The sequence below is a fragment of the Mus pahari genome, chromosome 10 (assembly GCF_900095145.1).
Source record: "Mus pahari chromosome 10, PAHARI_EIJ_v1.1, whole genome shotgun sequence".
Taxonomy (NCBI): domain Eukaryota; kingdom Metazoa; phylum Chordata; class Mammalia; order Rodentia; family Muridae; genus Mus; species Mus pahari.
Window position 1 is genome coordinate 4,320,348 of NC_034599.1, and position 12,035 is coordinate 4,332,382.

General features: G+C 38.8%; 1 protein-coding gene across 2 annotated transcripts in view; it reads right to left on the minus strand.

Annotated features, from left to right (window-relative positions):
* Cep126 (centrosomal protein 126) overlaps window positions 1-8,812 on the minus strand; it is a 56,860-nt gene extending 48,048 nt beyond the window's left edge. For both annotated transcript variants that reach the window (XM_029543695.1, XM_029543694.1), the window contains exons 1-2: window positions 8,510-8,812; window positions 4,656-4,775 (exon numbers count right to left, since the gene is read on the minus strand). In XM_029543695.1, the coding sequence (XP_029399555.1) occupies window positions 4,656-4,775; window positions 8,510-8,616 (227 nt within the window). In that variant the 5' untranslated portion in view covers window positions 8,617-8,812. The remainder of the gene's footprint in view (window positions 1-4,655; window positions 4,776-8,509) is intronic.
* Window positions 8,813-12,035: the final 3,223 nt, after the last annotated feature.

Here is a 12,035-nt window from a genome sequence, read left to right on the forward strand (position 1 = left end):
AGGCCCCTTGGTCTTGCAAACTTTATATGACCCAGCACAGGGGAAGGCCAGGGCCAAGTAGTGGGAGTGGGTGGGTAGGGGAGCAGGGGTGGGGGCGGGGTATAGGGAACTTTCGGGATAGCATTTGAAATGTAAATAAAGAAAATAATAATAATAATAAAAAAATGAAGGAAAAAAATAAACAAACAACCCAAACTTAAAAAAAAATCTTCAGAAAATGATCTGACTATACACTTCACAAAATGTGGAGACAAATATTCAATAAATACACGAGAAAATGCTCAATATTATTAGCCATCAGGGGAATAGAGGTCAAAGCTTCAAAGAAATGCCATCTTGCTCCAGTAGAAGAATACATTATAACAAGAACTGGTAATAATACCAGGGTCTGTGATGTGAATGAGAGGAGATGATGGAGGATAAGGGGAGAGTAGCACTGTGACTGGTGGTAGAAGATGGAGAACAAAGCGGGATGGGCATGACCATTGTAAGCTGCATGTGCATGTGAAGAAACAAAACCCAATGTGACTAAATCACTGAGCAAACAGATAATGGTTAAAAGAATTAAGAGAAAAAACATGAAAAGGACAGACACATGCAAACAAGTACCCAAAGTATAGTCTATACCACTAGCTACTAAGCAGCTGTCAACTTAAACCATGCTATACAGAATGGCTCACAGACAAACAGCGAGAGCAGCAAACACGGCTACATACAAAGTCTGGAAGCCACACTGCTGTGGGCGCAGTGAACCACTCTGGAAAATGGCTATAAATATGTAGAGGCCATACAGATGAGTCAGGGATGTACTCCTTGCCATATATTCCAGAGAAATAAAAGATTATATAAAAATTATACATGAATTTACAGTTTCTATCTATACCACCCCTAACCAGAAATGACTCAGATGTATATCAATGTGGAAACAGTTTTAAAAACCTTGGTTGTAGGGCTGGGAATGTGGCTCAGTGGAAGACTCAGTGGTATAAGTTTTGTAATAAACTAAACTATCACACACACACACACACACACACACACACACACACACACACACACACAAACAACCAACCAACCATCATCATTACCACCACCACCAGCAATAACAACCTCTTAACAATTTGAACCCATCATGTTTCTGGTACCGAATGCTACCAAGCAATACCAGTGAATACCACAGAATTGTTCTGAGAGGGAAAAACACAACTTCCCAAGGTTGCGTATTACAATTTTATTTGTTTAACAGTATAAAAAATGAACAAAATAAAAGAAAACTGCAAATGAAGACCAATAGATAAGGGGGTAGGAAGGGTTGTAGCTATGAAAGGGATACATGAGTGGCCTTTGTGAATGGACAATGTGAATGTCACTTTTCTGTTTTTGATATCATACTATAATTTTGTAGAATGCTGTCATTGGAGGAAACTGGGTTAAAGACATGGAAAACCAACAATTGCTAAAAAATTTGCAGTTACTTCATAAGAAAGTACTGAGTACAAATTTAAGTATCTTACATAGTTGTTATAGGTGAAGACAGGTTGTATTTGGTATTTTAATTTTCCATTTCAGCATTTTAAATTACTTAAGCTAAAATTGTATTATTTCAGTTTTTTTTTTTATTATTTTCTTTATTTACATTTTCAATGCTATCCGGAAAGTTCCCTATAACCCCCCCCCCCCGGCCCCTGCTCCCCTACCCACCCACTCCCACTACTTGGCCCTGGCCTTCCCCCCCTGTGCTGGGTCATATAAAGTTTGCAAGACCAAGGGGCCTCTCTTCCCAATGATGGCCAATTAGGCCATCTTCTGCTACATATACAGCTAGAGACTCGAGCTCAGGGGGTACTGGTTAGTTCATATTGTTGTTGCACCTACAGGGTTGCAGCCCCCTACAGCTCCTTGGGTACTTTCTCTAGCTCCTTCATTGGGGGCCCTGTGTTCCATCCAATAGCTGGCTGTGAGCATCCACTTGTGTTTGCCAGGCACTGGCATAGCCTCACAAGAGGCTGCTATATCAGGGTCCCTTCAGCAAAATCTTGCTGGCATGTGCATTATTTCAGTTTTTTTAAAAAAAAGTTGAATTTCTAAAAAGTTATTATAGTGAACAGTGGAGAAGTTAGAAAATCTTCAATAGAAGAATTCACCAATGTGACCTGTCAGAGGCACTTATTGTACACTGCTTGTGTGAATAAGAAAAAAAAAAAAAAGGAATAAATCAATGTGGAAGCAGTTGATAATTAAAGAGGACAGTAAAGCAGAATAGCTCAAGTACAATCAATATAGTAATATAGCAGCATAGGAGATGTCAAGCTACACCAGTGAGTCTAAGGTACATGATCAAACTCCCTTTATTGATGTGTACAATACATATAAAAGCTTAAAGTGTGACATTAATCTAGAAAGATTTCCTAATCTGTAAGAACTCGACCACTCTTTGTAAATGTTCCTGACTTCTGCCTCTCTCTGCTCAGCCCCAAGCCCTTATCCATGCTCACATGTCCACTCACTTGCCTAGAGAGTCTAATAGTTTTCCACCTTTTTTTTTGGTCTGTTTTGTTTTCATCTGCTGCTTCTTTGGTATAATGAACTAAGACATAAATTTGATCATTGAACATCTCTAATTTTGCTTCTTTGTTACAACCTAAAGATAATGTCTTTATAATCTATCACGGGCAAATTCTCTTTACTTTCTTTAGATTGCCATACATACTATCTCCTAGTTTATTTCATAAACTATCTCCTGTCATCTGATACTCATCCACATTTTCCCATGTAACACCTACATACATCTTCTGTCACATTTTATAATATTAGACTTTCCTTCTATTCTGCTTACATAAAGCACGGTTCCTTTCACGTTCCTTGGCTAACATGTGGCTAACTATTCTTCCAAGATCCTTTTCTTGTTCTATAGTCTATGAGATGTGCTTCTGTCTACTTCATAGGAGATTCAACCCAGTATTCACTGACTGTTATCTTTCATTATTATATGATTAATGACTTGATAGTAAGAATCATGCCTTTCCTTTTTCTTTCTTTCTTTCTCTCTTTCTTTTTTTAAAAATTACTTGGCTATTTTATTTATTTACATTTCAAATGTTGTCCCCCTTCCCGGTCTCCCCTTTTCAAACTCCCTATCCTATCTCCCCTCCCCTTTGCCTCTAAGAGGGTGCTCTCCCACCTACCCACCCATTCCTGTATCGTCCCTCTAGCATTCTCCTATATGTCTTATATTTTTAATCTTCTAGAACATGAATTTTTAGAGATCACTAATCTATGACCTGTTAAACAGTTAAAGACAACTTCCCGGCTCGATGCCCCAGTGTAGGGGAATGCCAGGACAGGGAAGAGGGAGTGGGTGGGTTAGTGAGCCGGGGGAAGGGGGATGGGATAGGGGTTTTCAGAGGGGAAATGAGGAAAGGGGATAAAATTTGCAATGTAAATAAAGAAAACATCTAATTAAAAAAAAGAAAATCTATGTGGAAATGTATAGCCATTTGGAAATTTTAAGGAATTGTTAGCAATGATATTAAGAATTTTTTTATTTTTAAAAAGATAACTTCCCAAGATAACTGAAAAAATAGTGGGTACTTAGCCTATGTCCAAGGGAAAATGCTACATACTAAAATCCTTTGATATCATCTTGAGCATAACTAGATAAAATCTATAATAATCTTTACTAACTCTTGTCATGTGCCTTGTAATGTCTTCAGGAATCAGAAAGTAACAGAAAAACAGAAATATAAGAACAAAACCAAAATAAACTTCATTAAATAATTTTAACATTGTTAGAGAATGAAAGGATTAAGCTCAAGAGAAATACAACGTAAGGAAAAAAAATTACAGGTAAACAATTTTGTATTCCCCAAATGGGACTTGCAGCATATGCCCAATGATGAAGTTAATAAGCTCCAGGGATCTTCTACTACCATAGATTACAAGAGTATGGATAAGGCTACAAATAAAAAAATGAAATAATGGGTAACCACTCTGACTAAAAAGTTGAATAAAAAAAACGTTATTAGATGCTAGAGATGGCACGATGGTCAAGACTAGGACGCTAGGAGCCAGTGTGGCTCACAACTTTGTGTAACTGCAGTTTCAGGGACTCTGACAGTTCTAGTCTTTGTGAGTGCATGCACGCTGTAGTGCTCTTACATACATCCAGGCAAGCACTCATAAACACTAAATACAAACAACAACAAAACCACTATCTTTAAAATTTTAAGAACTAAAATCCTAAAAATGATTAAGAAGTGGTTGGATACTTTTCATTTTACTTCATTTTAGTTTATAGTTTCTACAGACAGCCTTTTTAGGTAATGATTTATAAAATTTGATCTATATTAGTACTCATCTCTCCCCTTTTTTTAGTAGATAAAAATTACATAAGTTGAATAGTAAATTAAAGTCAAGTTATAGTCTATTTGTAGTTAAATTTCTTGTTCTGTATCAAGAAAAAACACAATCCATAAACTAGAATATAGACTTGGTCCTTCTGGCAGAAAAATAAAATTTACAAAATTATGAGACTATCATTTGTTTTATAAATAAACCGTGGTCATGACTCAAGTTTATGAAGTACCTCAAATTAGAGAAACTATTAACTTAGAATGAATTTGCATTTTTATACTTCTGAACAAAATACAACCACTTACTTTCTTCTCCGGTTTGACTCCATGAAATATTTACGTGCTCGATTCCGACATAGTTTTTGTTGCTGTAGTAGTATCTGGCGTTCTTCTTCTAAATTTTTCTCAAGATGGATTTTCATATCTCTAGTGATGCCATTTAGTTAAGAACAACAGTTTACATATTTAGTGCATGTCAAGACTGTCTGATATAACTAGAGTCCCATGGCAATAACATCTTAAGTCTCTTGTGGGACAGCTAATCCATGTACATATTAGTGTTAGTATATGTCCAGAAAATGTGAGATTAATCTCTTTACACATACACACACACACACACACACACACACACACACACACACACACACACATGACTTGGCAGGATTTTAAGGTATCTTCCACTTTCCATGAGGGGAAAATAAATTAATTTTAGAAATCATAAACTTAGACAATGAAAATACATATTTTTGTTCATTATCCAGATATGTGGATAGTTATTAGTAAGGTATCTTCCTTAGGTTTATATGTAAGGAAATGAAAGATTTTAGTAACATGGAGTAGATGAATTAAATGCTTCAATAAATCCTTTAGTCTACAGTGTGAAATTTATATGCAAATATCAACAATAAATTATAACATTTGTTAATTATCTCCAAAGATCCATGTTGATGGCTTATGAAAAGACACAGGACAGCCATATGCCATTATGTGCTTATAAAACTTTTCTGGAGGAAATTGAGTATTTTGGTGATCCTAATAATTTGAAGTTTACCTATAACTAGCCATTCCTTAATCTGCACTGACAAGATTAATTGGCTTTCCCAATTTATTTGGGTTTTGACTGTTATCACATTTATCACAATATTTTTGTATTTTTCATGACTTTGAAATTTAATAAATGATCAATTAATTACAACTTAACTTAGTGGTTCTTAATCTTCATAGTGCTGCAATTTTTTAATATAGTTCCTTATGTTGTGGTGACCCCAATGATAAAATTATTTTTGTTCTACTCCATAACTGTAATTTTGTTACTGTTATGAATTGTAATGTAAATGATATCTGATTTGCAGGAACCTCTGTGAAAGGGTCACCTGACCCCAAGGGAGCGTGACTCTCAGGCTGAAAACCACTGACTTAACTGTCTAGCACCCTACAGAAGACCTAGAAATGAGGGAAATTACAGCAAAGTTACAGATCGTAGAGCATGAATACTTACTTGCCTGTTTTATAGGAAACAGCTGGTTAAAGTTCCCCAAAGGCTGAGGGCCAAAGTTGGTTTGTAAAATGTAGACTTACAATAAATACATACAATAATGTCAGTCTATATATGATTTGTTAATTCAAAATGTGTTAATTTCAAGGCCTTATAGTATTTTTCATCAGTATTATAAAGAAACTCTATTATCTATTTCAGAATAATCAAACGTATATGAACTCCTGTCTGAGACTTTCCCAAGGGAGTTTGTTTGTAACAGTTTGTCGTTTGTAAACTCTCTTCCCCCATAGGCTAGAGTTTATTTGCCTTCATTTCAACTAAAATCTGGTACCACATCAATACAAACTCAAAGGCACACATGTAATACTTTTAAAGATGCCTTCTGAAGTTTTTGTAAACAAGATATAAAAGGGAAGGAAATATGGTTTTTAACAGTATAGAAACAAGTCTAGCTATCTCTTTTTCTTCTCCAGTTGAATATTTTATTAGGGTCAGACCCCAAGGAGATGATTAGCTTTTAAAAGTCACAAGTCATCAGTAGAGGAAAATACAGCTTTCTCCTTTCAAGAGAACACTGTAGGAAGGACAAACTTAACTTACTTTGGGTCAGTTGACAAGGACAGGGGAGACTATGACCCAGATGGGAACTATCTTCTTCATTATGTTTAAAATCTTATCTCAAGAACATACAGAAAAATTACAAGTGTAATGATGTCCTGACACCTATATATTTCCAAATTTATCTAGATAATCCTACTACATATAAAATCTAGTTCCTACATTAGCATATATACTATATGGCATATATAGTAGAACAGTATGATCTTGCTTACTACACTATAATGTCTCTGTCTATCATCTAAAAAAATGGTATAGAAGTTTTTAGATAGATGTTTAATATTTTTTGTATGCATTATCAAAACAATTCACCCTAACATCTACTCCAAAGATGTAGTTTTTCTATAGTTAATATTACAAAATAAAGAATACTTTGGGCATTCACTTCCTCATTTAGTCTTTCTCCAATTAGGTTATCAACCCAAGTAACATCATACAATGCATTTTCCTTGTCAGATCTAGTCAAACCTCTTCCTACTGTCCCCACTCAAAACTCTTTCACTGTCTCTTAGAACTTCAAGTACAGCCATACTTTTTAAAAATTATTATTATTATTTTCTTTATTTACATTTCAAATGCTATCCTGAAAGTTCCCCTACCCACCCACTCCCACTACTTGGCCCAGGCCTTCCCTTGTGCTGGGTCATATAAAGTTTACAGCCGTACTTTTAAATTTTGTCTCCTTACTCCTACTTGCTCTGCTTAATGTTCTTATCACATAAATTAAAAAAATTGTATGTCATTAACGAAAATAACAGGAGAGATCGATGTTTTGTCACGAGCCTTTTCCTTACAACCTGATTTAGAGACAAATTAGGATAATGTAGTAAGAGTTCAGTGTATAAAAAGATACAATGCCAGACAAGTGGAGGTGGTGCATGCCTTTAATCCCAGCACTCCGGAGGTAGAGCTCAAGGCCAGCCTGGTCTACAGATTGAGTTCTGAGATACCCAGGGCCACCCGCGTCCCCCGACCCCCCACAAAATAATGTGAGGGGTGAAGAGTCGAATTCAGAAGACAGTAGCATTCACTTCAGAGCACATTCTAAGAAGACAGTTTGTGGAAGCAGCAAGAGGAAAAAGACAAGAAGACAAAAGCTAGCAGCTGCTACTGCAGGCTACTGTCCAGAATTCAGAATGACCCAGGGATGGCACACAAGTCCCTGGGGAGAGAGTATTTTGGCATTAATGGAGCCCTAAAGTACCTGTATTCTTAGAGCCCAGAGCAGAGTCAGCCGAAGAGGAGACCCTCGGTGAAAACTCATGATTTGCTGTTAAAACTGTAAGAACATAATCCTAGCAGAAGGTGGGAACTAGGGCTAAAGTGGAGGGAGGGTGGTAGTGGTGGAGGGGACTCCATTTCCTGAGAAAAACATGACCAAACATCATCACTACCCGCTAGTCTTCTGAGAACATGAGGGGTAAATTCTAATTATCATAATGTTCTCTGGAAGAATAAACCTGCTTTATGTTCTTAAAAAACAAAGCGTGCTGACATTTCCACAATGTTTATGTTACCAACAGTAACATCAACTGGGAGTTCAACGATTTCTCAGGGAAAATCAGAAATAATCCAGATTGTCAAGGTTCGGGTCCCCTGCTTTTCCTTTCGTCTGTTTGACAACAGAGTGGACAGAGATGGGAGACAAAATGATCAGAACGAACTAGGGTTCTGCAGCTGTGGGAGGGGTGTGCGGCTAGCAACTAAAACGGAACAGCCCAAGATTTTAGTCTCTGAGCAATTACTTTTTCTAAGGAGCACGACTAAGACGTCTCTGTAAGTAAAGGGTATGACGCTGTAATTCAAAAAGGCGAATCTTCGCCCGTCCAACACAGGACCGACGCATTTAAAAATCCACAAACATCTATCTGACAGCCAAGTCGAAGTGCGGGTGTGGGAAGGTCGGATGGCGGGGACAAAAGTGTAACTCGGGTCGGGGTGGGGTGGGTTGAGAGCTGCTAAAGCAAATATCCGCACGGAAAATGACTTGCCAGTTTCCATGCCCTTGCCTGCGTGCTCCAGGGGGAGGGCGTGGAAAGGATACAGGTAAGCGCCGGGTCGCGGTCGCCCGCCGCCGTCCCGGGCGCCCGGCGCCTCTGGGGGTCCGGCGCCCACGCCTGCGCTCTGGGCTCCGGGCCTGCCCGCCAGCATCCTTCACCTCCGCGCCGGCCGCATGGCCGCTCGGCCTCCCTCGTCCTCTCCTCGGCGCCCCGGGCTGCGCGGCTCCCAGGCCCCGCGTCACGGGCGTCGCAGGCTCGGCTGCGGCAGTCCTGGCTTCGCGGCGGCCCCGGCGACTGTGGCGACGGCAGCGGCGAGGGCGGCGACCTCGCAGGGCGACGGCGGAGGTGGCGGCCGCGACCCCGCCGCAGCCATCTTCACAACCAACCGACGCCGCGTCCTTCGCGACGGAAACCAGGCGGAACGCGGGGCGGGGCTGCGAGGCGGAAGCGGCCAATGAGGGGCCGGCTCGCTCAGAGGGGCGGCGGAGGCGAGCCGAGGTGAAACCAAGTTAAATGGAGGCAAGCTAAGGTGAGCCCAAGTACACTGAAGCACGCTGAGGTGAGATAAAGTAAGCCGAGGTAAACTGAGGTAAACGGAAGTTGAGATAAACGGAGGCAAGCGGAATTAAACGGGTATGAGATGAGATGAGGTAAACTGAGGCAAGATGTGCTTAAACTTAAGCAGAGGCAAGCTGAGGTAAACTGAGGTACACCGTGGCGTGTTGAGGTAACTTGAGGCGAGCGGAGGTTTAACTGAATTACTCAATCAAACTGAAGCAAACTGAGATTACACCTAATTAAGCAGAGACAAACTGACACAAGCGGAGGTACACTGAGGTAAAATGATGCAAGCTGAGGTTAAAGCGAGTTACCATTTACCGAGGTAAAATGAGGTAAGCTGAGTTATACTAATTTAACCAAAGTAAGCTGAGGTGAGTTGAGGTTAAACTGAGATGTATTGAGGTAAACTGAGGCAAGTTAGGGCAAGTTGAGTTGGGCAGATGGCTCGCAGTTGTGAGAGAGCATAGCTGAACTGTACTTTAGAGCTTGATTCGGCTCTCCCCTTTTCTGAGTGTTTTCTTGAGAGTATTAACAGATGAAAGACAGTGAATGGAAAATTCCTAGATACGGGCAAATATTACAGACAGTCTGGAAATGATTATTTGGGGCATAATTTGTTAGGTATGGAATCCTGTGGTGAACTTTTAGATGGTGAGACCTTTCCCATTATCACTCCTTTCAAAACTACTGTCCCTTGCAGAGGAGGTGGAAGAGAAGGAGGAGGAGGAGGAGCAGGAAGAGGAAGAGGAAGAGGAAGAGGAAGAGGAAGAGGAAGAGGAAGAGGAGGGAGACGAGGAGGAAAAGAAAGATAAAAAAGCTTTGTAAAGTGGAAATTTTCTTTCCTCACTTGCTCTCATCCATTTCTTGATACTTGGGCCATTTTCTCTCTGCTGTCCTACTTCACTTCGAAAGATCGTTATGGTCCTTGATTGGCTGCCAGAATCTGCAAATGGACCATCACAGCAAAAGTGGCCTGAAAAGAAGTCCAGATTTAGCTTAATAATCTCCTGGGAAGGTATGCCAAAAGAGATCTGTGTATTGAAATGGTTTCTGTATAGAAAATTTAACAGTTCTGAGCCACTAGGTTAATGGCTATATAAATGAAAATCTGGACCAAAGCTGGGCCTTTTTGTTGGAGCCCAGTGTAAAAACATAAAATTTGACTGGATCTTAGATTTACATTTTAATTATTTTTGTGTATAAAAATTTCCAAATTGCTAGCAGAATGTACAGACCAAAGAAAGATCACTCACCCACCATTCAACTTTGTGAACTTAAAGCAATTCAAATAATAAACTTTCCAATTGAAACTGTTTAAAACCGGCTATTTTAATAATGGAGATATAATAATTCAAATTGGAATGTGTTCAGGGGACTGAACTTTTTATTGTGCTACAAGTCGAGTTTTGAGACAAAACAAAACATAATCCTAATGAAGAAAGGAAAATTATGCTTGGACAACTAGCTATGTTGGCACTGTTTTGCATGCCCTAGCCATGAGCATTGGCCTTGATTCTATTCCCAATGCTATCATTAGAGCTCGGTCTCACCAGGACTAGTTTGAACCTTAGCAAAGTCGGGCACTGCAAAAGGCAAGGACAGCTGAGAAGGCTGTGGTTGTTATGTGCAATATGTGCATTTTAGCTTTCCTCAATGTTTTGCTTAGACTGTATTATTTAGTAAATGGAAAACACAAGCCATATTTCTGTATTTTTGCATGATATATTAATTACTATTAAAAGCCATGGTTTCACATCAAAATGGTGTCCTTGTAATCCCAGCACTTGGAGATAGGGACAGGAGGATCAGTAATTCAAGATCATCTTCATCTACATAGTATATTTGACACTGGTTTGTGCTACCTGAAAACCTGTCTAAAAAACCCACAAAGAAAAAAAGAAGCATGATTTATTAATCATTTACAAATGCTTGTTCATATAATTATTTTTCATTTAAGTTTTGCTTTACAAAGTTAACTAAACATAAAAGAAAAAAATTAACTTAAGGTTACTATTTTTAAGTTACAGGTTTGTTGACTTCTAATTCTTTATCTTCAAAATATTAAGCAGGTTTTCTGCATCCTATTTAACAGATTTAATCCTAGATTCTAAAAACCATGGAGTTGGGAAGCAATATCTTAAAGATGAAATACTTGGATAATTGATAATTTTAGGATTTTTATATTTTTTATGTATTTAGGATGTTTATATTTTGCCAGGAAAGGTGATTATGATTTAAATAATAAAAATGGGCCAAGAGAGGGTTTAGATAGGAAAAGGCTTGTAAACCGAGGGGTTGTGTTCAGATCCTCAGCACCCACAGAAAAAGCCAGGTATGATGTGCTATAGTCCTGGCACTGGGGAAGTGCTGGTGCTGATAAAGCGAAGACAGGTAGGTGCTGGGGCTTGCTCACCAGCCAGCCTAGCTGAATTTGCAAGCTCTGGGTTCAATTAGAAAACCTTGTTTCAAAAACTAAGGTGGAAAGTACTGGGAGATACCTGACTAACCTCTGGCTTCTGCAGACATTTCCGTGCACCTGCGCTTGTGTATAAACACATACCAAACCCACACATGAACAATAAAACTAAAACAACAGTATTTTGTCATAAAAGACATGCATTAAATATAACACTTAATTCTTTTATATTTTCTAGCACTACAAGTTACTTATTAAGGATGTGTATGTACCTATGTGTCTATCTGTGTATCTATCTCTCACATTGCATCTTCTATATACCAAGTACTTTATAGTTACTGGGGATTTAATGGTGAATAAAACTTCAATCCAGGCCTTGAGAAATGCCTTAGTATGTGGAGACCACATACTGCTCTTGAAGAGGACCAGAATTTGATTCCCAGCATCCACACCTGGTGGTTTATAGCACCCTATAATTCCAGTTCTTATTCTTGTGGGTACCTGCACAGAATTCACATAATTAAAAAAGTAAAAAAACCAAAAAACAAAATAAAACTTGAAAATGCTATGGAGCTGAAGTTTTTTTTTTTTTT